This window comes from Tamandua tetradactyla, chromosome 4, assembly GCF_023851605.1.
Source record: "Tamandua tetradactyla isolate mTamTet1 chromosome 4, mTamTet1.pri, whole genome shotgun sequence".
Classification (NCBI taxonomy): Eukaryota; Metazoa; Chordata; class Mammalia; order Pilosa; family Myrmecophagidae; genus Tamandua; species Tamandua tetradactyla.
In genome coordinates this window covers 33,346,719-33,372,700 of record NC_135330.1, presented here as the reverse complement: position 1 = coordinate 33,372,700, position 25,982 = coordinate 33,346,719, and the positions used below count along the sequence as shown (strand labels likewise).

Sequence of the window (25,982 nt, the reverse complement as noted above, 5' to 3'; positions counted from 1 at the left end):
ACTGGCTACTCTCTCCTCCTGAGAAGTGGGCCTGTATGGTCTGGGAAAATCTGACTGGGGTTGATGATATCTGAGGAGACCCTCCACGAACAAAAACAAACACACACAAACAAACAAAAACTCCACAAAGGTAGGGCAAGAAACAGAAATATTAGCGATCTAAAACAAATTGACCTGAACATCAAAGAACAGATAGAGAACAAAAAACATCCAGCAAGAAAACCCTAGGTAAAAGAGTGAAAAACTCCAGAATAAATTAATTACGGAATCATATGCCTAGATGCCAATAGGAAATAACTACTCATACTAGGAAAATTGAAGATATGGCCCAGTCAAAGGAACAAACCAACACTTCAAATTAGATACAGGAATTGAAACAACTAATTCAGGATGTTCAAACAAACATGCAAAATCTCATCAAAAATTAAATCAACGAGTTGAGGGAAGATATAAAAAAGACTTTGGGTGAATATAAAGAAGGACTCAAAAGTTTGAAAAAACAAATCCAAGAACTTCTGGGAATGAAACGCACAATAGAAGAGATGGGGAAAAAATGGAAACCTACAACAATAGATTTGAAGAGGCATAAGAAAGGATTAGTGAACTAGAGGACTGGACATCTAAAATCTGACATACAAAAAAATATATAGGGAAAAGAATGGAAAAAACAGCAGGGTCTTGGGGAATTGAAGGCCAACATGAAACACACAAATACACATGTTGTGGGTGTCCCAGAAGGAGAAAGGAAGGGGAAAGGAGCAGAAAGATTAATGGAGCAAATAATCACTGAAAATTTCCCATCTCTTATATAAGACATAAAATTACAGAACCAAGAAGTGCAGTGAACTCCAAACAGAATAGATCCAAATAGACATACCCCAAGACACTTACAAATCAGATTGTCAAATGTCAAAGGCAAAGATAATTTTGAAAGCAGAAGAAAAAAACAACCCATCACATACAAGGGGAGCTTGATAAGACTGTGTAGATTTCTCAGCAGGAACCATGGAGGTGAAAAGGCGGTGGTATGCTATATTTAAGATTCTGAAAGAGAAAAACTGCCAACCAAGAATTCTATATCCTGCAACACTGTCCTTTATAAATGAGGGGGAGTTAAAATATTTTCAGACAAATAATCATTGAGAAAATTTGTGACTAAGAGATGGGCTCTAAAAGAAATACTAAAGGGAGCATTATAGGCAGAGAGGAAAAAGACAAGAGAGAGAGGTCTGGAGAAAAGTACAGAAATGAAGACTATCAGTAAAGATTAAAAGAAAAAAAATAGATATGAAATATAAAATCCAAAAGACAAAATGGTAGAAGAAAGTGCTGCCATTACAAAATAACATTAAATGTTTAATGGATTAAAATCTCCAAGCAAAAGACATAAAATGGCAGAATGGATTAAAAAACAGAGCCCATCTATATGCTGTCTACGGGAGACTCACTTTAGACCCAAAGAGAAAAACAGGTTGAATGTGAAAGGTTGTAAAAAGATATTTCATGCAAACAACAACCAGAAAAGAGCAGGAGTCATTCTGCTAATATCTGACAAATTAGACTTCAAATGTAAAACAATTAAGAGACAAAGAAGGACACTGTATTAATAAAAGGAACAATTCAACAAGAAGACATACCAATTATAAATATTTGTGCAATGAGCCAGAATGCTCCAAAATACAGGAGGTAAACAGTGACAACACTGAAGGGAGAAGTAGAAACCTCTACTTCAATTTCCTGCTCTCATCAATGGATAGAGCATCTAGCAGAGGATCAATAATGAAACAGAGATTTTGAAACTATGATAAATGAACTAAACTTAACAGACATTTACAAGACATTACACCCCACAACAGCAGGATACACCTTTTTCTCAAGTGCTCATTTATCATTCTAAAGGACAAACTGTATGCTGGGTCACAAAGCAAGTCTAAAAGTTTAAAAGACTGAAATCATACACTTTCTTGGATCATAATGAATGAAATTGGAAATCAATAACAGGCTGAGGGCCAGAAAATTCACAAATATATGGAGGCTAAACAACACACTCTTAAATTACAGTTGGTCAAGGAAGAAATTACAAGAGAAATCAGTAAATACCCCAAGGCAAATGAAAATGAAAACACAAGAAATCAAAATTCATGGATGCAGCAAAGGCAGTGATGAGAGGGAAATTTATTGCCATAAGAGCCTATATTAAAAAAGAAAAAAACGAAAATTAAGGGATTAACTTTTCACTTGAAAGAACTAGAGAAAGAACAGCAAACTAACTCCAAAGCAAACAAAAGGAAAGAAATAATGAAGCCTAGAGCAGAAATAAATGAAATTGAGAATGAAAATAGTCAAGAAAATCAGCAAACACAGAAGTTGGTTCTTTGATAAAAATCAATAAAATCAATGGACCCTTAGCAAGGTTGACAAGAAAAAAAGAGAGAGGATGCAAATAAAATCAGAAATAGAAGAGGAGACATAACCACTGACCCTGCAGGAGGTAATGAGAGGATACTATGAGCAACTCTTTGCTAACAAAGTAGACAAATTAGATGAAATGGACAACTTCCTAGAAAGGCATGAACAATCAACAATGACTGGAGAAGAAATAGACACCTCAACAAACCAATCACAAATAAAGAGATTGAAATAAGCCTAGGACCAGATGGTTTCACAAGTGAATTCTACCAAGTATCCAAGAAAGAATTAGTACCAATCCTGCTCAAACTCTTCAAAAAAATTGAGGAGGAGGGAAAGCTACCTAACTCATTCTATGATGCCAACATCACCCTAATAACAAAGCAGATAATGATACTACAAGAAAATAAAATTACAGACCAATTTCTTTAATGAATATAGATGCAAAAATCCTTAACAAAATACTTGCAAATCCGGCAACACATTAAAAGAATTATATACCATGACCAAATGAAATTTATTCCAGGTAGGCAAGGCTGTTTAAAACATTTTAAAAAGTCGTTTTAAAAAAAAAATTGATTAATGTAAAAAAAATCAATTAATATACCATATCATCAAATCAAAGCAGAAAACCACATGTTCATCTTGATTGATGCAACATTCAACATCCTTTTTTTAATTTAAAAAATAAAGAAACAAAATAAAACATACATAATCAGTAATTCACAATATCATCACTTAGTTGCATAGTCATCATTTCTTAGAACATTTGCATTAATTCAGAAAAAGAAATAAGAAGACAATAGAAAAAGAAATAAAATGAATACAGGAAAGAAAAAAGTAAAGACTATACCTACCATACCCCTTACCCCTTGCTTTCATTGATCACTAGGATTTAAACTAAATTTATTTTAGCATTTGTTCCCCCTGTTGTTTATTTTTATTCCATATGTTCTACTCCTTTGTTGACAAGGTAGATAAAAGGAGCATCAGACACAAGGTTTTCACAATCACACAGTCACATTGTGAAAGCTATATCATTATTCAATCATCCTCAAGAAACATGGCTACTGGAACACAGCTCTACATTTTCAGGCAGTTACCTCCAGCCTCTCCACTACATCCTGAACAACAAGATGATATCTACTTGATGCATAAGAATAACCTCCAGGATAACCTCTCTACTCTGTTTGGAATCTCTCAGCCATTGACACTTTGTCTCATTTCACTCTTCCCCCTTTTGGTTGAGAAGGTTTTCTCAATCCCTTGATGCTAAGTCTCAGCTCATTCTAGGGTTTTTCTCAATCCCTTGATGCTGAGTCTCCATTCATTTCCAGATCTCTGTCCCCTGTTGCCAGGAAGGTCCACACCCCTGGGAGTCATGTCCCACGTAGAGAGGGGTAGGGTGGTGAGACTGCTCATTGTGTTGGCTGGAGAGAGGCCACATCTGAGCAACAAAAGAGGCTCTCTTGGGGGTGACTCTTAGGCCTAAATTTTAGGTAGACTTGACCTATCCTTTGCGGGGTTAAGTTTCATATGAACAAACCCCAAGACTGGGGGTTCTGCCTATAGCTTTGGTTGTCCACACTGCTTGTGAGAATATCAAGAATTCAACTTGGGGAAGTTGAATTTCTCCCCATTCTCACCACTCCCCGAAGAGGGCTTTGCAGATACTTTTCCACTCACTGATCGAATCACTCTGGGATTCGTTGGGGCATCACTCTGGACAAACCAGCAAAATCTCATGTCCTACCTGAGATTCCAAGTACTTATGGTGTTCAATCAAACTATCTACATAAGTTATATTAGGAAATGCACTAGTCAAAATATAAATTTTGTAACTAATAAACATTTTTTGCTTTAGTCTCACACAGAAGGTGACATTTTAAAATGTTAATTACCATCTATTTTCAGTACCCTGCAATAATGACATTCCTTTGTTCTTCCTCATGCAAAAACATTTTTAAAATTGTACCTTGTACATTTCACTATTATTATACACTCTAGGCATTTCTAGATTATACCCTCTCAATCTGTAACATCTATCTTTCTTTCTGATTTCATTTATGTCCCCAGCCTTCCTCCCTCTATCATTCTCACATGCAGCTTCATTCAGTGTTTTAACATAATTATATTACACTTAGGTAGTATTGTGCTGTCCATTTCTGAGTTTTTGTATTCAGTCCTGTTGCACAGTCTGTATCCCTTCAGCTCCAATTACCCAATATCTTACCCTATTTCTGTCTCCTGATGGTCTCTGTTATGAACAAAATATTCCAAGTTTATTCACTAATATCAGTTCATATCAATGAGACCATACAGTATTTGTCCTTTAGTTTTTAGCTAGTCTCACTCAGCATAATGTTCTCAAGGTCCATCCATGTGGATACATACTTCATAAGTTTGTTCTGTCTTAAAGCTGCATAATATTCCATCATATGTATATACCACAGTTTGTTTAGCCACTCGTCTGTTGATGGACATTTTGGCTGTTTCCATCTCCTTGCAATTGTAAATAATGCTGCTATGAACACTGATGTACAAATGTCCATTTGTGTCTTTGCCCTTATGTCCTCTGAGTAAATACCTAGCAATAGTATTGCTAGGTCATATGGCAATTCTATATTCAGCTTTTTGAGGAACTGCCAAACTGCCTTCCACAGTGGTTGCACCATTTGACATTCCCACCAACAGTGAATAAGTGTGCCTCTTTCCCCACATCCTCTCCAGCACTTGTCATTTTCTGTTTTGTTGATAATGGCCATTCTGGTGGATGTGAGATGATATCTCATTGTGGTTTTGATTTGCATTTCTCTAATGGCCAGGGACGTTGAACAACTCTTCATGTGCCTTTTGGCCATTTGTATTTCCTCTTCTGAGAGTTGTCTGTTCAAGTCTTTTTCCCATTTTGTAATTGGACTGTCTTTTTGTTGTTGAGTTGGACAATCTCTTTATAAATTCTGGATACTAGACCTTTATCTGATATGTCATTTCCAAATATTGTCTCCCATTGTGTAGGCTGTCTTTTTACTTTCTTGATGAAGTTCTTTGATGCACAAAAGTGTTTAATTTTGAGGAGTTCCCATTTCTTTCTTTCTTTCTTCAGTGCTCTTGCTTTAGGTGTAAGGTCCATAAAACTGCCTCCAATTATAAGATTTATAAGATATTTCCCTACATTTTCCTCTAACCGTTTTGTGGTCTTAAACCTGATGTTTAGATCTTTGATCCATTTTGAGTTAACTTTTGTATAGGGTGTGAGATACGGGTCCTCTTTCATTCTTTTGCATTTGGATATCCAGTTCTCTAGGCACTGGAGACTGTTCTGTCCCAGGTGAGTTGGCTTGACTGCCTTATCAAAGATCAAATGTCCATAGATGAGAGGGTCTATATCTGAACACTCTATTCGATTCCATTGGTCAATATATCTATTTTTATGCCAGTACCATGCTGTTTTGACCACTGTGGCTTCATAATATGCCTTAAAGTCAGGCAGCGTGAGACCTCCAGCTTCGTTTTTTTTCCTCAAGATACTTTTAGCAATTCGGGGCACCCTGCCCTTCCAGATAAATTTGCTTATTGATTTTTTTCTATTTCTGAAAAGTAAATTGTTGGGATTTTGATTGGTATTGCATTGAATCTGTAAATCAATTTAGGTAGAATTGACATCTTAACTATATTTAGTCTTCCAGTCCATGAACACGGTATGCCCTTCCATCTATTTAGGTCTTCTGTGATTTCTTTTAACAGTTTCTTGTAGTTTTCTTTGTATAGGTCTTTTGTCTCTTTAGTTAAATTTATTCCTAAGTATTTTATTCTTTTAGTTGCAATTGTAAACGGAATTCATTTCTCGATTTCCCCCTCAGATTGTTCAATACTAGTGTACAGAAACACTACAGATTTTTGAATGTTGACCTTGTAACCTGCCACTTTGCTGTACTCGTTTATTAGCTGTAGTAGTTTTGCTGTGGACTTTTCAGGGTTTTCGATATATAGTATCATATCATCTGCGAACAGTGATAGTTTTACTTCTTCCTTTCCAATTCTGATGCCTTGTATTTTTCTTGTCTAATTGCTCTGGCTAGAACTTCCAACACAATGTTGAATAGTAGTGGTGATAGTGGACATCCTTGTCTTGTTCCTGATCTTAGGGGGAAAGTTTTCAGTTTTTTCCCATTGAGGATGATATTAGCTGTGGGTTTTTCATATATTCCCTTTATCATTTTAAGGAAGTTCCCTTGTATTCCTATCCTTTGAAGTGTTTTCAACAGGAAAGGATGTTGAATTTTGTCAAATGCCTTCTCTGCATCAATTGAGATGATCATGTGATTTTTCTGCTTTGATTTGTTGATATGGTGTATTACATTAATTGATTTTCTTATGTTGAACCATCCTTGCATGCCTGGGATGAATCCTACTTGGTCATGATGTATAATTCTTTTAATGTGTTGCTGGATTCAATTTGCTAGAATTTTGTTGAGGATTTTTGCATCTATATTCATTAAAGAGATTGGTCTGTAGTTTTCTTTTTTTGTAATATCTTTGCCTGGTTTTGGTATGAGGGTGATGTTGGCTTCATAGAATGAATTAGGTAGCTTTCCCTCCACTTCAGTTTTTTTGAAGAGTTTGAGCAGGATTGGTACCAATTCTTTCTGGAATGTTTGGTAGAATTCACATGTGAAGCCATCTGGTCCTGGGCTTTTCTTTTTGGGAAGCTTTTTAATGACTGATTCAGTTTCTTTACTTGTGATTGGTTTGTTGAGGTCATCTATTTCATCTTGAGTCAAAGTTGGTTGTTCATGCCTTTCTAGGAAGTTGTCCATTTCATCTACATTGTTGTATTTATTGGCATAAAGTTGTTCATAATATCCTGTTATTACCTCCTTTATTTCTGTGGGGTCAGTGGTTATGTCTCCTCTTCCATTTCTGATCTTATTTATTTGCGTCCTCTCTCTTCTTCTTTTTGTCAATCTTGCTAAGGGCCCATCAATCTTATTGATTTTCTCATAGAACCAACTTCTGGTTTTATTGATTTTCTCAATTGTTTTCATGTTCTCAATTTCATTTATTTCTGCTCTAATCTTTGTTATTTCTTTCCTTTTGCTTGCTTTGGGGTTAGTTTGCTGTTCTTTCTCCAGTTCTTCCAAGTGGAGAGTTAATTCCTCGATTTTTGCCCTTTCTTCTTTTTTGATATAGGCATTTAGGGCAATAAATTTCCCTCTTAGCACTGCCTTTGCTGCATCCCATAAGTTTTGGTATGTTGTGTTTTCATTTTCATTTGCCTCAAGATACTTACTGATTTCTCTTGTAATTTCTTCCTTGACCCACTGGTTGTTTAAGAGTGTGTTATTGAGCCTCCACGTATTTGTGAATTTTCTGGCGCTTTGCCTATTATTGATTTCCAACTTCATTCCCTTATGATCTGAGAAAAGTGTTGTGTATGATTTCAATCTTTTTAAATTTGTTGATTCTTGCTTTGTGACCCAGCATATGGTCTACCTTTGAGAATTATCCATGAGCACTTGAGAAAATGGTGTATCCTGCTGTTGTAGGGTGTAATGTCCTAAAAATATCTGTTAAGTCTAGCTCATTTATTTATTCAAATTCTCTGTTTCTTTATTGATCTTCTGTCCAGATGTTCTGTCCATTGATGAGAGGGGTGAATTGAAGTCTCCAACTATTATGGTAGATGTGTCTATTTCCCTTTTCAGTATTTGCAGTGTTTGCCTCATGTATTTTGGGGCATTCTGGTTCGGTGCATAAATATTTACGATTGTTATGTCTTCATGTTGGATTATTCCTTCTATTAGTACATAGTATCCTTCTTTGTCTCTTTAACTGTTTTACATTTGAAGTCTAATTTGTTGGATATTAGTATAGCTACTCTTGCTCTTTTCTGGTTGTTATTTGCATGAAATATCTTTTCCCAACCTTTCACTTTCAACCTATGTTTACCTTGGGTCTAAGATGAGTTTCCTGTAGACAGCATATAGAAGGATCCTATTTTTTAATCCATTCTGCCGGTCTATGTCTTTTGATTGGGGAGTTCAACCCATTAGCATTTAGTGTTATTACTGTTTGGGTAGTACTTTCCTCTACCATTTTGCCTTTTGTATTTTATATGTCATATCTAATTTTCCTTCTTTCTACACTCTTCTCCACACCTCTCTCTTCTGTCTTTTCGTATCTGTCTCTAGTGCTCCCTTATTATTTCTTGCAGAGCTGGTCTCTTGGTCACAAATTCTCTCAGTGATTTTTTGTCTGGAAATGTTTTAATTTCTCCCTCATTTTTGAAGGACATTTTGCTGGATATAGAATTCTTGGTTGGCAGTTTTCTCTTTAGTAATTTAAATATATTATCCCACTGTCTTCTCGCCTCCATGGTTTCTGCTGAGAAATCTACACATAGTCTTATTGGGTTTCCCTTGTATGGGATGGATTGTTTTTCTCTTGCTGCTTTCAAGATCCTCTCTTTCTCTTTGACCTCTGACATTCTGACTAGTAAGTGTCTTGGAGAACATCTATTTGGATCTATTCTCTTTGGGGTATGCTGCACTTCTTGGATCTGTAATTTTAGGTCTTTCATAAGAGTTGGGAAATTTTCAGTGATAATTTCTTCCATTAGGTTTTCTCCTCCTTTTCCCTTCTCCTCTCCTTCCGGGACACCCACAACACCTATATTTGTGCGCTTCATATCATCATTCAGTTCCGAGTCCCTGCTCATATTTTTCCATTTTTTTCCCTATAGTTTCTGTATCTTGTCGGATTTCAGATGTTCTGTTCTCCAGTTCACTAATCCTAACCTCTGTCTCTTGAAATCTACCATTGTAGGTTTCCATTGTTTTTTCATCTCGTCTACTGTACCTTTCATCCCCATAAGTTCCATGATTTATTTTTTCAGACTTTCCATTTCTTCTTTTTGTTCATTCCTTGCCTTCTTCATATCCTCCCTCAATTCATTGATTTGGTTTTTGATGAGGTTTTCCGTGTCTGTTCGTACATTCTGAATTAGTTGTTTCAGCTCCTGTATCTCATTTGAACTATTGATTTGTTCCTTTGACTGGATCATATCTTCAATTTTCCTGGTGTGATTTGTTATTTTTTGCTGGCATCTGGACATTTAATTACCTTAATTAGTTTATTCTGGAGATTGCTTTCACTTTTCTTACCTAGGGTTTTCTTGCTAGATGAATTTGTTGTCTATCTGTTCTTTGACCTTCACTTCAGCTTTTTCTGGACCTCTAACTTAGGTTTCTTTTAACAGAGGATAATTTTTCAGTTCTTGTTTTCTTGTTTCTTGTCCTGCTTGTATGGTGCCTTTTCCCTCCCCACCCTTAGGAGGGTCTATGTAGGTATTATAGACTCCAGCCGGGTTTTCCGGACTAAACTGGTCTCCTATCAGGGGGAAGGAGTCACCTGCGTCAGTTTTCCCTCAGGGTGAGACCCAGGAGGTTAAAAGACTTTCCTGTGAAGTCTCTGGGCTCTGTTTTTCTTATCCTGCCCAGTATGTGGCATGTCTGCCTGCCGGTAGCACCAACAAAAGATGTTGCGGTACTTTTAACTTTGGAAGACTCTCCCTGCTGGGAGCATGGTGGAGACGGAGGAGAGGTTGTAGGCTGGTCTTAACGGCTTCAAATTGCCAAGCCCTGCAGTCTGAATTCCTTGAGGGAGGGATTCTACCTGAGTTTGGCTTCACCCCTTCCCTGGGGAAGGCACAGGTGGGAGACAGCCCTGAAAGCAGTCAGTTTCTGCCTATGCCTGGGGCAGCTGCAGCCCGAGAAGTCCCGTAGCTGAATCCAGAGGCTGCCAAGTCTCCATAGAAACACAGCCACTAAAACCTCTGTTTCCTCCCCTTTCCTCTTTTTCCATGAGCCCAATAAGCGAACTCCGCCTTGACCAGGTTTAGAGTCTCTTTCCTTTCCCTCTGGGAAGCTGCCTGTGGGGGTGGGGTGCCGGCCGCCACGGCTTGGGGAACTCACGGTTTTGGGGAGGCTTGTAGCCAGCCCAGCTGGTCCAGACTGGGGTATGCTGTGTGTTCAGTCACTGACGTGGCTCGGGAGCTGTTCTGTACTGTTTCTGGTTATTTAGTAGTTGTTCTGGAGGATGAACTAAAACGCGCATGTTGCTAAGCTGCCATCTTGGCCCCTACCCCTCTCAACATCCTGTTTAAAAATACGCTTTTATTGACAAATCTTCACACACATAGTCCATACATGGTGTACAATCAGTGGCTCACAATATCACTTAGTTGTGTATTCATCACCATGATCATTTTTTCGAACATTTGTATCACTCCAGAAAAAGATATAAAAAGAAAAAACTCATACATCTCATACTCCTCACCCCTCCATCTCACTGACCACTAGTATTTCAATTTATCCAATTTATTTTACCACTTATCCCCCATATTATTTATTACCCATATTTTACTCATCTGTCCATACCCTGGATAAAAGGACCATCAGACAAAAGGTTTTCACAATCACACAGTCATATTGTAAAAGTTATATCATTACACAATCATGTTCAAGAATTGATGCTACTGGAACACAGCTCAACCATTTCATGTACTACTCTCAAACCACTTCAATACATCAAACTAAAAAGAGATATCTATATACTATATAAGAATAACCTCCAGGATAACCTCTCAACTCTGTTTGAAATCTCTCAGCCTCTGAAACTTTTGTCTAATTTCTTCCCACTTTTGGTCAAGAAGCCTTTGTCAATCTCATAATGCTGGGTCTGGCTCATCCCAGGAGTTCTGTCTCACATTGCTTGGGAGATTTATACCCCTGGGAGTCATGTCTCACATAGTGGGGAGGGCAGTGATTTCACCTGCTGAATTGGCTAAGAGAGAAAGACCACATCTGAGCAACAAAAGCTGTTATATAGGGGGTGAGTCCTAGGCATAATTATAAGCAGGATAAGCCTGTTCTTTGCAGGAATACATTTCATAGGGGCAAACCCCAAGATTGAGAGCTCAGCCTATTGATTTTGTTGTCCCCACTGCTTTCTAGAATATCATGAATTCTCCAAATGGGAAAGTTCAATATCCTGCTTTCTTCCCAGTCCTTTCCAAATACTTCTTCATTCACTGCCCAAATTACTCTGGGATATATCAGGGCATCACACTAACCTGGACAATGCAACAACATCTTAGATCTTGTTCAAGATTCCATGTACTTATGGTGTTAACTAATCTGACCATACAAGTTAAATTAGGAAATGCACTTTCCAAAATATAAGTTTTGCACCAAATAAGCATCTACCTCTTCAGTCTCACAAGTAGTTGAAGTTTTAAAACATGAATGCTATCATCCTTTACCGTGTATTCTGATCTACCCCAGTCCTATCCATTCTCACCTCTAGTCGAAGTCTGATCCCTTTTTCAACTTTTTAAAAAAGTCCTGTATGGGAACTGTTTCATAGCTTCAAAGTTCTAACTCTGAGTCTCATCCAAACGGGCAAGGAAGAGTAAAAATTAACACCCATGGACATCATGTCCCATGGAGGGGGGGTAATGATTTCACTTGCAGAGTCGGGCTTAAAGAGAGAGAAGCCACCTCTAAGCAACAAAAGAGGTTCTCTGGAAGTAATTTCAGGCATAATTATAGGTAGGCTTAGCTTCTGTGTTACAGAGATAAGTTTCACAAGAGCAATTCTCAAGTTCAAGGGCTTGGCCTGTTAACTTGGGGCTCCCTAATGTTTGAGAGAGTATCAGGGATTTCCTAGGTATGAAAGCTTAATAATTCCATATTTTTTCTCAAGTCCCTCAAGAGACTTTGCCAATACTTTTTCTGCCCAACATACTCTGGAGTGTATCTGGGTATTACATTAAGCTATTCAGAATTGCAAGACCTTGTTCCTAAAGGGAAATTTATAGCTGTGAATGCTCACATTAAAAAGAATATCACAAATAACCTAAATTTATATCTTAAGCAACTTGGAAAAGAACAAAATAACTCAGAGTTAGCAAAAGAAAGGAGATAAGTAAGATTAGAGCAGAGATACATGAAATAGAGAATAGGAAAACAATTGAGAGAATAAACAAAAGGTAGGGTTTTTAAAAAACATCATTAAGTTTGCTAAACCTTTACCTAGACTGACAAAGGAAAAAGAAAAGGTGAAAATAACTACAGTAAGAAAGAAAAATGGTAACATTTCAGACCTTACATAAGTATTCTGTATTATAGTATCATATGTATAATAGTATAATGAAATATTATGAACAATTGTACACCAACAAACTAGATAATCTAAAAGAAATGGAAAAATCATACAAATACACTGATTACCCACATGGACTCAAGAAAAACAATAACAAGCCTATAAGAAGTTAAGAGAATGAGAATAATAAAAAACCTTCCACAAAAATAAGTGGAATGACTAAATGGCTTCACTGAATTCTACTAACATTTAAAAAAGAATTAATACCAATCCTTCTCAAATCCTAAAGAACTCAAGAAAGGGAACACTTCTAAGACATTTTATGAGATCAGCATCACTGTGATACCAAAACCTGGTAAAAACATCACAAGAAAAGGAAATTACAGACCAATTTCCCTTTTGAAAACAGATCTAAAAATCTTCAATAAAATACTAACAAACTAAATACAACAGCTTATTAAAAAGATTATACACCATGACCAAGTGGGATTCATCCCAGGAATGCAAGCATTGGCAACATTAAAAAAAAAGTATAATATCCTACATAAGTAGAATGAAGGATAAAAACCACAATTATCTCAATAGATGCAAAATGCATTCAACAAAATCCACCATCCTTTCTTGATTAAAAAAAACCAAACACTCATAAAAGTAGGACTAGAAAGGAACTGTCTCAATGTGATAAAGGACATCTATGAAAAACCCACAGCTAACATCATATTTAATGGTTAAAAAGTTGAAAGCTTTTCCCCTAAGATCAGGAATAAGGTAAGGAAGTCAACTTTCACTACTATTTAATATTGAACTAGAAGTTATTGCCAGAACAATTAGACAAGTGTTGTAGTTAGCTGCTGGAATGCAACACACCAGAGACGGATTGGGTGGGAAGGCACAGGGCAATCTCTGCTGGCCTTCTCTCCAGGCCTCTGGATTCCAACAAGTTTCCCCAGGGTAACTCCTTTCTGCATCTCCAAAGGTCTGGGCTGAGCTGCAAGTGCTGAAATGAGGTGTGCTAAGCTGCTTGCGCTGTGCTACGTTAAGCTCTCTCATTTAAGCACCAGCCAATTAAATCAAACATCATTCATTGCAGCAGGCACACCTCCTAGCCAAATGCAGATGTAAACAGCAACAGATGAGGTTCACATGCCATTGGCTCATGTCCACAGCAATAGATCCAGGCACTGTCACTTGGCCAATCTGACAACTGAATCTACCACAACAAGAAAAAGTAATAAAATCAAAGTGGAAAGAAATAAACTACCTCCATTTGCTGATGGCATGATTTCATAGATATACAAAATCCAAAGAAATCCATTAGAGCTAATAAACGAATTCAGCAAAGTAGGGAGATGATACAGGGTTACACACAAAAACAACTGTGAATAAATTTAGTAGATTGAAATGCTAGTGATCAATGAAAGGGAGTGGTAAGGGGTACAGAAAAAATGGGGGAAGCAAAGGTAAAATATATTGGGTAGATGGAAATACTAGCAGTCAATGAGAGGAATGGGTTAGGAGTATGATATGTATAAGTTTTTTTTTTTTTTATTTTTTTCCCTGAATTGATGCAAATGTCCTAAGAAATGATCATGGTGATTAATATACAACCATATGATGATATTGTGAGTTACTGATTATATATCAAGAATGGAATGATCATATGGTAAGAATGTTCATGTTCGTATGTTATGTTTAAAAAAATTTTTTTAATTAAAAAAAGATTGTGTCTTATTTGGTGAGGGTGTGTTTATTGGTTATCTTTCTCTTGGGAACAATGAAATTACCTAAAATTGAGTGTTGATGGACTGTGGACTTTGGGCATTATACATGATGCCTAATGAATGCAGGAGGCTGAAGGATGCAATGACTGAGAAAGTAGATTGGGAACAATGGTGTATACTTATGATCAAATATTGTACAGCTACAAAAAGGAATGAAGTTGTGAGGTATGCTACATTGTGAATGAACCTGTAGGACATTTGGTGAGGTAAAATAAGCCAGAAATGAAAGAACAATTATTGTACAGTCTCCTTTAGAAAAAACTTATAAGAAAACAGGAGCCTAGATTGTAAGCTCTTATAGCAGATACATTTAGTCTGGAGTGGTAATTGTTATTTCTGGAATTTTTTTTTTTTTTTTTTTTTTTACATGGGCAGGCACTGGGAAGCGAACCCGGGTCCTCTGGCATGGCAGGCAAGCATTCTTGCCTGCTGAGCCACCATGGCCCACCCTTATTTCTGGATTTTGAGAGGCTTTTTTATATATGTATAACCTGGTATTTAGAGTTAAAAATGAAGCTGCTCAGGTCAGGATTAAGATAATTCAGAACACAGGGGTAAGGAAGACATTGTCTATATTTCAGAACCTCACCTACTCTTTGAGACCAAAGGAAGGGTTTATTTTGTTTGGAACCTAAATTTTCTGTAGCACATAATCTAACTCAACCTTTCTGGATAGCTCATTTGAACAACTGAAACACATGGAACCCAGAATAAGAAGAGGGCCTTTAATCCTAGATAGCTTAATGTAATGCCTGGATACATCCTAGAATATAGTAAGCAGATAATCAAAAGTATTGGCAAAGTCCCTTGAGGGATGGGAGAAAAAATATGGAACTATTAAATTTTACCATCAGGGAAACCCTTGATACTGTGTCAAATATTAGGAACAGTGAAATCAATAGGTCAAGCTCTTGATCCTGAGGCTTACTCCTGTGAAGCTTATGTAGGTGGTGGAGAAGCTTAGCCTACCTATAGGTATGCCTAAGTGTTACTTCTGGAGGACCTCTTTTGTTGCTCAGATGTGGCCTCACTCTCTCTAAGCCCAACTCTGCATGTGATATATTGCCCTCCCCACCATGTGTGACATGACATCCAGGAGTGAAAGTCTTCCTGGCAGCATGGGAGATAACTCCCAGGGATGAGTCCGGCCCTGGCACCATGGGATCAACAATGCCATCCTGACTAAAAGGTGGAAAAGAAGTGTAACTAATGAAGTATCAGTGGCTGAGAGGTTCAAATACAGTGAAGAGGCTACTCTGGAGGTCACTCTTATACAAGCTTCAGTTAGACACTGCTACCTATTATAACTTTTCAAACCCCAACCAAAAACATCCCAGCTATTCCTAAAGAACACCTAAGGCAATATATAAGACTCTACAAAGATTCCATGCACTAGGGTAACTTCCCAGTAACCTACAACCTCCAGATGGGTCCCTAGACCAGGTAAGTCTTGAAACCTGGAGGGCCCAGCCTCTCCAGAATATCAGCTAGTTCCATCTCCCTACCCCATATTACTGACAGCCTCTTCCAACGTGAAAAAGTTAGAATGGCCATAGCCCAAATACCCCTAAAGTGTGGGACAGAAAGATCAAAGGTGATGGTGGCGTTATACAGAGAAGGTAGGGTTTACCAAATGAATATGATTGCTGAATCATTAAATTGATATTTCTTTTAGTCTCCAATATCTTAGAGCAGCTAGAAGTAAAAGCTAAAATTGTGGAATTGTAACCCATACCAAACTCTGAAATCTGTTCTACAACTAATTGTTGTCCTGTGCTTTGAAATTTATTGTTTTTTGTATATATGTTATTTTTCACACACAAAAAGTCGATTGTGATGATAAAAAAAACATATTTATTCCTTCTAGCCTCCTACATTCTGGAGCAGCTAGAAGGAAAATTCTGAAAGGATGGTGTAGTAGCTCATGATAAGCTCTGGGATTTGTCCTGTAACTACTTGCTGAAGAGTGCTTTGAAAACTATTGCTTTTTTATTTGTTTTATATACATGTTATATTATATAATAAAAATTTTTTAAAAATAAGGATAATAAATAAATAATAGGAGGGATAAAGGGTAAAAAATTGGGTAGATTGAAATACCAAGGGCCAATGAGGGGGGTAAGAGGTATGGATGTATGAGTTTTTTCTTTTTTCCTTTTATTCATTTTTCTGGAGTGATGTAAATGTTCTAAAAGCGATCATGGTGATGAATACACAACTATGTGACGATATTGTGAGCCAATGATTGGATACAATGGATGGACTGTATGTGTATGAAGATTTCTCAAAAAAAAATTTTTTATATAAATGGTTTAAACTCTTTGGTCACAAGGCAGAGAATGGCAGAATGGATAAAATGCACCAACTATAACCTATTTACAAGAAACTTCAAATTCAAAGACACAAGTGGGTTGAAAGTGAAAGGATGGAAAAAATATTTTATACAAATAGTAACCAAGGGAGCTGGATGGCTATACAAATATCAGATAAAATAGACTTTAAGTAGAAACCTGTAACAAGGGACAAAGAAGGATACATTCTTAGCTTATGATGGTGAATGACAGGACATGTTAGGACACAAAACAAGTCTGCATAAATTAAAAATATTGAAACCATGCAATGTTTCATATCCAACCACAATGGAGTAAAACTAGAACTTAGTAACAGAGAGGGGGAACTGGAAAATTTGAACATGTGTGTAAATTATACAACACGCTCTTACTTAAACAACAACTGGATCAAAGAAGAAATCACAAGGGAAAATAGGAATTATCTTCAGGTGAATGAAAATGAAAATATAACATCCCAAAACTTACACAAGGGCAATACTGAGAAGATAATTTATAATTGTAAATGCTTACATTAAAAAGAAGCATCTCAAATCAGAGATCTAACCTCACACCTGCATGAACTAGAAACATCAGAGCAAAAAAAACCCAAAGTGAACAGATAGAAGGAAATAAGCATTAGAATGGACACAGATGAAATAAAAAACCAGAAGAGAGAGTCAATGAAACCCGAAGTTGGTTATTTGAAAAGAACAATAAAATCAACAAAATTTTAGCTAGATTGACAAAGAAAAAAATTCAGAAGTGAACAAGGGACATTACTACTGACCCCACAGAAATACAAAGGACTATAATAGGATAATACAAATAATTAGTACACCAATATATTAGATAACCTAGATGCAATGACAAATTACTAAAACACAAACTACCTACATTGGGATTTGACCTAGGTATGCAAGGGTGGTTCAACATAAGAAAATCAATCAATGTACTTCAACACACTAACAGAACAGGGCAGGCTGGGAAGGGGGAACACATGATCATCTCAATTGATGCATAAAAGGCATCTGACAAATTCCAGCACCCCTTCTTGATAAAAACACTCAGAAAACTAGGAATAGAAGAAAACTTCCTCAACAAAATAAAGGTCATATATAAAAATCCCACAGCAATGATCATACTCAGTGGTGAATGACTGAAATCTTTCCCTCTAAGATCAGGCAAGACAAGGACAGTCACCACTGATATTCAACACTGTACTGAAATTTCTAGCCAGAGCAATTAGGCAAGAGAACAAAAAAAGGGTGGGCCACAGTGGCTCAGCAGGCAAGAATGCTTGCCTGCCATGCCAGAGGACCCGGGTTCGATTCCTGGTGCCTGCCCATGTGAAAAAAAAAGGCATCCAAATTGGAAAAGAAGTAAAAATTTCTCTATTTGGAGATGACATGATCCTATATATAGAAAATCTTGAAAAATCCACAACAAAGCTCCTAAAGCTAATAAACAAATTCAAGAAAGTGGTGGGGGACAAAAACAACACGCAAAAATCAGTAGTATTGCCATACACTAGTAGTGCACAACCAGAAGAGGAAATCAAGGGGAAAAAGTCCATTTACAATAACAACTAAAAGAAGCAAATATCTAAGAATAAATTAAATCAAGGATTAAAGGACTTGTACATGGAAAAATATAAAACATTGCTGAAATAAGTTAAGGAAGACCTAAATGAAAGTGGATTCCTTGTTCATAGTTAAGATGAGTAAATATTGTAAAGATGTCAATTCTTCCAAACTGATTTACAGATTCAATGTAATCCCAATAAAAATTTAACAGACTTCTTCGAGGAAATGGAAAAGCCAAATCATTAAATTCACATGGAAGTATAAGGGGCTTTGAATAGCCAAAAATATCTTGAAATAGAAGAATAAATTTGGAAGACTCATACTTCCTGATTTTAAAACTTACTACAAAGTTACAAATCAAAACATGGTACTGGCACATGGAGAGATCAATGGAATAAAAACTGAGAATTCAGAAATAAACCTTCACATCTATGGCCAACTGATTTTTGGCAAGGTGCCAAGTCCACTCAATGGGAAAAGAATAGTCTCTTCAATAAATGATGCTGGGAGAACTGGCTATCCATATGCTAAAGAATAAAGGTGGACTCATATCTTAACATCATGTACAAAGAATTCACTCAAAACGGATCAAAGTTCATAATATAACAACCCAAACTAAAAACTCCTAGGAGAAAACCTAGAGAAACATCTTCAGGACCCTGTGTTAAAGAATGATTTCTTAGACTACACCAAAAGAACGAGCAAAGAAAAACTAAATAGGGACTTCATCAAAATTAAAAACTTTTATGCAAAGGACTTTATCATGAAAGTAAAAAGATGACCTACAGAATTAGAGAAAATATTTGTGAACCACATATCTGATAAGGGTTTAAAATCCAGAATATATAAAGACTATACAAAGCTGAAGCCTTTAATTCAGCAATAAAGAGACAACCCAATTAACAAATGGGCTAAAGACCCAGACATTTCTCCAAAGTAGAAACACAAACAGATAGCCCATAAATACATGAAAGCATGCTCAACATCATTTGTGAAATGCAAATCAAAACACAGTGATACACCATTTTATCACTATCTAGTGTATCTAGTGATACACTAGAATGGCTACTACTTGAAAAAATAAATAAACAGAAAATAAGTGTTGGAGAGGATGTGGAGAAACAGAAACACATGTTCATTGTTGGTAGGAATGTAAAATGACGCAGCCACAATGGAAAATAGTTTGGAAGTTTCTCAGAAAGTTCAGTATAGAATTACCATATGGCCCAGCAATCCCACTTCTAGGTATTTACCCCAAATATTGAAAGCAGGGACATGAACACCTATTTGCACACCAGTGTTTATAGCATCATTCTTCACAATTAGCAAAAGATGGAAGCAACCCAGGTGTCCACCAACAAATGAATGGATAAGCAAAATGTGTATATCATCCAGTAGGATATACAGTTGGAAAAAAGAAATGAAATTCTGATACATGCTACAAAATGGATGAACCTTGGAGGCATCATGTTGAGTGAAATAAGCCAGACACAAAAGGATATATGTTGTATGATCTCATTCATATGAAACTAGAATATACAGGTTACCAGGGGCAGGGTGGCGGTAAGGGAACGGGGAATTCATGCTTAATTGGTTACAAGTTTCTTTTTGGGGTGATGGAAAAGTTTTGGTAATGGATGGTGGTGATGGTAGCCCAACATTGTGAATGTAATTAATGGTATTTAATTGTATATTTGAAAGGGGTTAAAACAACAAATTTTAGGTTGTATATATATTGCCAGAATAAAAATTTTTTAAAGCCATAGAACTGTACAACACAGTGAACCCTAATGTAAACTACGGACTTAGAGTTAATTAGTTAATAGAATAATTATAATACTATTGTTTCATCAATTGTATGAAAAGTACCATACTAATGCAAATTATCCATAAGAGGGAAAACTATGTTTGGGGGAAGGGGAAAGTATGGGAACTCTAATTGCTACATGATTTTTCTATAAACCTACAACTTCACTAATAATAATAATAATAATAATAGAAACAATTTTTTAGGAGGGACAACTAATAGGACTCTATAAGTGAGGGATGTGAGAAGAGAGATAAGAAATCATCAGCGAAAATAAGTGTTTGCCTTGGGCTACCTGCCACCCCCCTGGAATACAGAAGAAAGGAGCAGATGGAGAGAAAGTTGGGTTTTACACACATTTGATTTTTTTTTTAACTTCCCTCCAATCTCTCTAGGGGTTATGATATCAATAGGCAATTGGAATTATGAGTCTGAAGCAAAGGAAAGAAGACTGGGTTAGAAACCTGAGAGAGAAAGTAGGTAAGGAACGAAGATGAATCTCAGTGCCACCAACAAAGCAGCGAGGAACACAGGTGGTGGGGACCTGGAGCCGAGCACTCTCTCCCCTGACCCGCCCCAGCCCTGTGCCTACTCCCACCCACCTCACTGCACTAGCCACCTCAGCCTTCTTTCTGCTGGCTCCTTAAACCAAGCTCTCGCCCACCTGCAGGCCCAGGTGCTTGCTTTTCCCACTTGGCTTTCCTAGGCCCAGCAATGTGAAGCTATCTAATAAGTGAAGGAAGGAGAAGGCAGGCACCAAGTTAAGATGTGGGATCCAATATCTCCCTTTCTTTCCTCACAGAAGTTCTGAATGTCTCTTTGACATTCACATGAATGTCTCCATGTGTATCAATTCACTTGTTTGTTCATTCAAGTAGCATCTGAGTGCATCCTGTGAACCAAGCTCTGTGCTAAGCTCCTGGGGGACAGGGAGGGAACTGAGTCGGTTCCCTCCCTGCCTGCCCTCATAGATGGGTGAAAAAGGAGATGCGGAAGGCATCCTTCCCTGCCACGAGGCCCAATACCTATTTCCTGGAGGGGTTGATGCACCCCTCACAGCCAGCATTTTACCAGAGCCCCCAGCTGGAAGAGCCTGGCAGGGACAAGGGCAATCCCCACCTGCTGTTCAAGTCCAGCTGCTCTGCCAGACTTCCCGACACCTGCACATAGGGAAGTGGCTTATAACACTTTTCTGCTTCCTAAAGCTGCTGCTCTGTTCCCTACTACTGCTAGATAGCAGGCTAGGCAGGCCACATGTGCACACAGGTGTGGCTACTTTGCATCAACTGAAGCAAGACCTGTCCCACTGCCAAAAGATTGCACCATCCTGCAGGCAAAGCGGGTAGTTCTGTTCATACTTGAATGGGTTGGAGGACAGGGCATCCACCATCATGGGTGACAAGGGGGGCTCACTCACCCAGCCCCATGGACAAGGACTTCAGCACTTGCCCCATTTCTACCCAGAAGACCACCTGGACTCCAAGCTTCCTGAGAGTAGGAAGCTTAACCTATTTATCTATATAACCCTATGAGGGATCAATAAATATTTATTAAGTAAGTGGACATTTCTTCACTTTTGTCTACTCTTTATCTTCACTTCCTCCCTGAATATCTCCTGTTTTGTCCAACAGGAAAATCTCTATTCCTCTACCATATTACAGACTTTTTATCTCACCCACTGAGACATGACCTGGGACCCTTCCCTGTTCACCCAATTCCTAATCTCCAGCTCCTCAGTAACTGCTACTCTGGTACAAACATTAAGCTTTTAGAAGGATGGCGTCCTCATAGGTGCCTCCTTGCTGGAGTACCTTGATTTCCTGCCACATCCTGCTCACCTGCAGAGGTATAAAGGGACCAAGGGGCCAGAAGGCACCCATATGGACCCCTGGCTCTGAGACAAGACAACATCTAATCTCACCAGCTTCTTTCCTTAGCTGCAAGACCTCCAAAGAAGGAGGCTCAAACCCTCTCAAGACCTTCAAATCCAGTAACAAGGCCACACTAACTGCTAAATCTTTCCTATAGAACAGAAAACATGACTCGATTATTAATTTCTCTGAGCCTTAGTCTTCTCATTTGTAAAATAAGAGAACTGACCCAGACAATCTCAGGTGCCCTGCACTCAGTAAATGGTCAGTCAACAAACATACACTGAGCATTTTCTATGTGCGAGGGTACAAAATCCTGTGACTCCATGAGTAATTCATATTTCTATAGTTCTTTTAATTTTTCAAAGTCCTTTCTACCTAACCTTTTCCCAACAACAGTCGAGTGAAGACAGACATTAGTTCCTCTCTTCATCTTACAATTTCACTAAAACAAGGACAATTGCCCCAAGTCACGTGGTCCCCTGTTCCTCTCTAACCCTGATCTGTCCTACCACCTGACCCCATTCTGTAATCTTGTATACTTGGTAGAAAAGGCAAAAGAAGTCAATGTTGGTTTTCTAGTAACTAGCCAGTGGGGCCCCCAAATCCTCCAGCCGTATGAAAAACTGCTTCAGGAGGCTGGGGCAGTTTAGCCCAGGGCACACTAAACTCAGGGTTCCCATTCCCACCTCCCTGCTCTTGCCATCATGTGCCGACAGGGGACAGGCCAGCAAAGCCACTGGCACCTCTGCTTCCAACAGCTGATTAAAATTCGGGCCCTACCACAGAGGCTGATTGGGTCACAGTAGCAGTTTAAATCAGCTGTGTTTTTCTTTTTTGTAAGGGCAGGCACCGGGAATCGAACCTGGGTCTCCGGCATGGTAGGCGAGAACTCTGCCTGCTGAGCCACAATGGCCCACCCTGTGCTTTTCTTTTAAACACAAGAATCCTTGCCATAAAGGGGGAAATCAAGCTCAGAGTCTTAAATACACTGTCTTCCCCTTCACTAGAATACCTGAAACCTCCAGGTGCCCAAGCCGGGTGGGGATGGAGTGCAACACTGGGAGGCGATGGGCAAGAGGGCGGCGGTGCGGAGTCCACTGCCCCCCTAGTCCTGGGCACTGGGTGTGAGGCCTGCACAGAGCCACTAGAACCTAAGGCCACATTTTTTAAGGGGGTGCCTTCCAGTCCCTGTCACAGTGTGTCCTCCTCCCCGAAGGGATCAAAGGCTCCTCCAGGACAGGAATGGCCTCTCCGTCCCCACTGGTGGCTTTTCCCCAGGCTGTCTGTGACCATGGGGCCTCACCTTGGCTGGGCCACGAGGTCCAGGCCACTGGGGGAAAGGGCAGCGGGCGGGATGGGGAGGGCCAGAATATTACTACAAAGGCAAAACTTTGCCTAGAGACAGCAGCATCACCTGGGTCGCATAAGGAAATCTTGGCCCAGGCAAGGTTCACCAGGGAGTGTGAGGGGGTTGCAAAGCTAATAAATGAGTGGCAAAGTCAGCGCTGCTTGGGAGGCCGGAGGGACAGTGGGGAAAAGGTCAGAGGGCACAGACAGAGGTCAGGCCTGAGTGAAGAGGAAGAAGAAATACAGAGGGGGATGGGAAGAAGAGAGCAGCAGGGAAAATAGGCAGAAGCAGCCCACAGGCAAAAGTGAAGGAGATTCCAGAACTAGGGAGGGCAGATATTCTAGGTTCCATTTAGTGGGGCTGGCTAAAAGTGGGAAGACTGCCTCCTGCAGGAATAGGTCAGCAGATCTCCTGGACTCCTAACTTCCCACCCCCTTCCTAATCTGGCACAGAATTAGGACCCGAGCAGAGAAATCTTAGGGAACAAAGGTGATTTCCCCTCTATTTGGTCTCCTCCATCTTTTGGAGACCCACCTAATTCACTCCCAAGGGGAGGTGATCTAAGTCTCAGGCTGCCTCAGAAAGTGCTAAGTCATTTAGAACCCTGGGTGGGAAATTAATTTGAAGATTTTACTGTCCTCCCCTCCTACTTCTAGGAACTCAAATATCAGATAGCTCTCTGGTTTTCTCTTGAAATCACCCTGGGACACCTTCACTCCACCTGTTCACAATGCATCGTAGGGTCCCCTGAATCTTACTTATAGGCCAGGGGGACTTGCCATCAACACACTGAAATCCAAAACCAGCAACAACTTAAACTCATTCCATCTTGTCTTCTGGGTTCACAATGAAAGAAGACCTCCCTTCCACAGCCCACCCCTTTACATGTTCCACGCCTAGATGAAATACCAGCCCCCATCCCAACAGAATGCTCAGTAAAGCTCTGAAATATCTCCTAACAGGCATGTACTGGCCTGAGGAAGGTGAGGGGATGGAGCCAGGTGGGAGGAATCATTGGTTTGTTTTCTACTTTGAGTCTACAAGAAGCTGCTTGTGAAGCATTCAGTTGGGTCAACAGGAGCCCAAACTTGACTTCTAACCTTGCAAGTTTCCTTTAAGATTATAGCCCCAAGCACAGCAAATGTAGTATAGTGGTTGAGTGACTTGGTCTTGGAGTCCCAAAGAGATCCCGGTTCAATTCCTGGTTCCATCTCTTATCAACCCTTTGAACCTTGAGCAAATTGTTTAAACGTTCTGAGAATCAGCATTCGAAAACATATCTGTCAAGCATTTACCTGCTGGAACTGTTCTAGGCACTGCCAGTAACACAGGAGAACATTAGTGTTGCAAATCTAACTATATGGGTGCTCTCAGAGAGAGGGAGGGTGAGAGAGGAGTTCTCACAATCATATGAGAACCAGGAAGCCTGGGTGGAGGGGTGGGGTCAGAATCCCTCAGACGTACCTTGGGGGTAGATTCAGGAGGGTTGGAGCAGGGGCACCTGGGGCTCCCCCTTCCCTGCTTCCACCCACGAGCTGGGCTTCTGTTTTCTGTACTGGGCTTTGTGCTGGATCCCCTTGAGGAAAGGGGTCTGTAGTCCACGAGAGCATGGAAGCCTCCAGCCCCCATGCTGGGAAAGACCTCCCAAGGCTGTCCCAGGCCCACCTGGACAAAGGGTTCTTTCTTCTCCCCACCAAAAACCACACCTCCAGATGGTTATTCCTCAGACCTCACCTGAGAAAAAGAAAGATGGTTCTTGAGGGCTCAGCCTTGTAGCTCTGGGGGTCCTGGCGCCCCAAGTATGGCCCGAGGGCTTCTAGCAGCTCTGGGTGCAGCTTCTCCGCCTCATCAAAGATGAACAGAGTCTGGGGACATCGCTGCTGTATCTCCCGGATCTGGCCTGTCAGCTGCTCCTGCACAGGACAAAGGTGGCTGCTAGAGAGCTGGGGGCGGGGAGGGCGGGTGCTTGGGAGGCTCGTTCCCACCTGCATTGGACACCTGCGGCCAGGTTCCACCTAGAACTACCAAATCCAAGCTTCTGGAACAGAGACAGGGCTAGGGCATGCGCACTTCAACAGACTCCCAGGTGATTCTTCTTCTACTCACTCAGGTTTGGAAGCCACACGAGGTACAGCCAGGCTGGGGAGAGGGCAGGGCTGTTGGAATGGGCAGGGAGAAGCCCCGCCTGCTCCAGGGAACAGGCCCCAACTGCAGCCTGCTTCACCCGCTCTGGGATGAGGTCCCATTCCAGAACTAACCACCAGTTCGTTCTCCCCTGGGGGGAGTCAGGCTCTAATGCAGGGGTGATAGGCCAAGGTGAGGTTCTTGAGCCCAGAGGCAGCCACAGTCACCTGCCCTGAACTGACACCCAGACTGGCCTGAGGTCCCAGGGGAGCAAGCATGGTGAGGCCCTCTCTGGGGCCCATCCAACCCACAGTTTGGAGGCTCCCATACATGGCTGAAGTGAGTTCCCAATCCCAGGCAGGATAGGCCTCAGGTGAAAAGAAGTTTCTTTGCCACATTCTCCAAGAAAACATTACTGGGTAAAGAATACATTATTTAGGGCCAGCTCTGTAGAAGACAGGATTAACATAAGACCTGCGGAACTACTTGGGAGTAGATGGCATTAGGGTGGCAGCGGTAGTAAGCTGCTTTATGTTATCTGATTTATGTAAGAGTCCAG

At 39.7% G+C, this 25,982-nt stretch overlaps 1 protein-coding gene across 3 annotated transcripts in view; it reads right to left on the bottom strand.

Annotated features, from left to right (window-relative positions):
• The window catches only part of TOR3A (torsin family 3 member A), a 66,053-nt gene that overhangs the window by 34,517 nt on the left and 5,554 nt on the right, over positions 1-25,982 (bottom strand). For all 3 annotated transcript variants that reach the window (XR_013174136.1, XM_077157129.1, XM_077157128.1), the window contains exon 4: positions 25,034-25,212. Coding sequence is in view for 2 of the 3 variants with exons in the window: in XM_077157129.1 (XP_077013244.1) it covers positions 25,034-25,212 (179 nt within the window). In the remaining variant the exon portion in view is untranslated. The remainder of the gene's footprint in view (positions 1-25,033; positions 25,213-25,982) is intronic.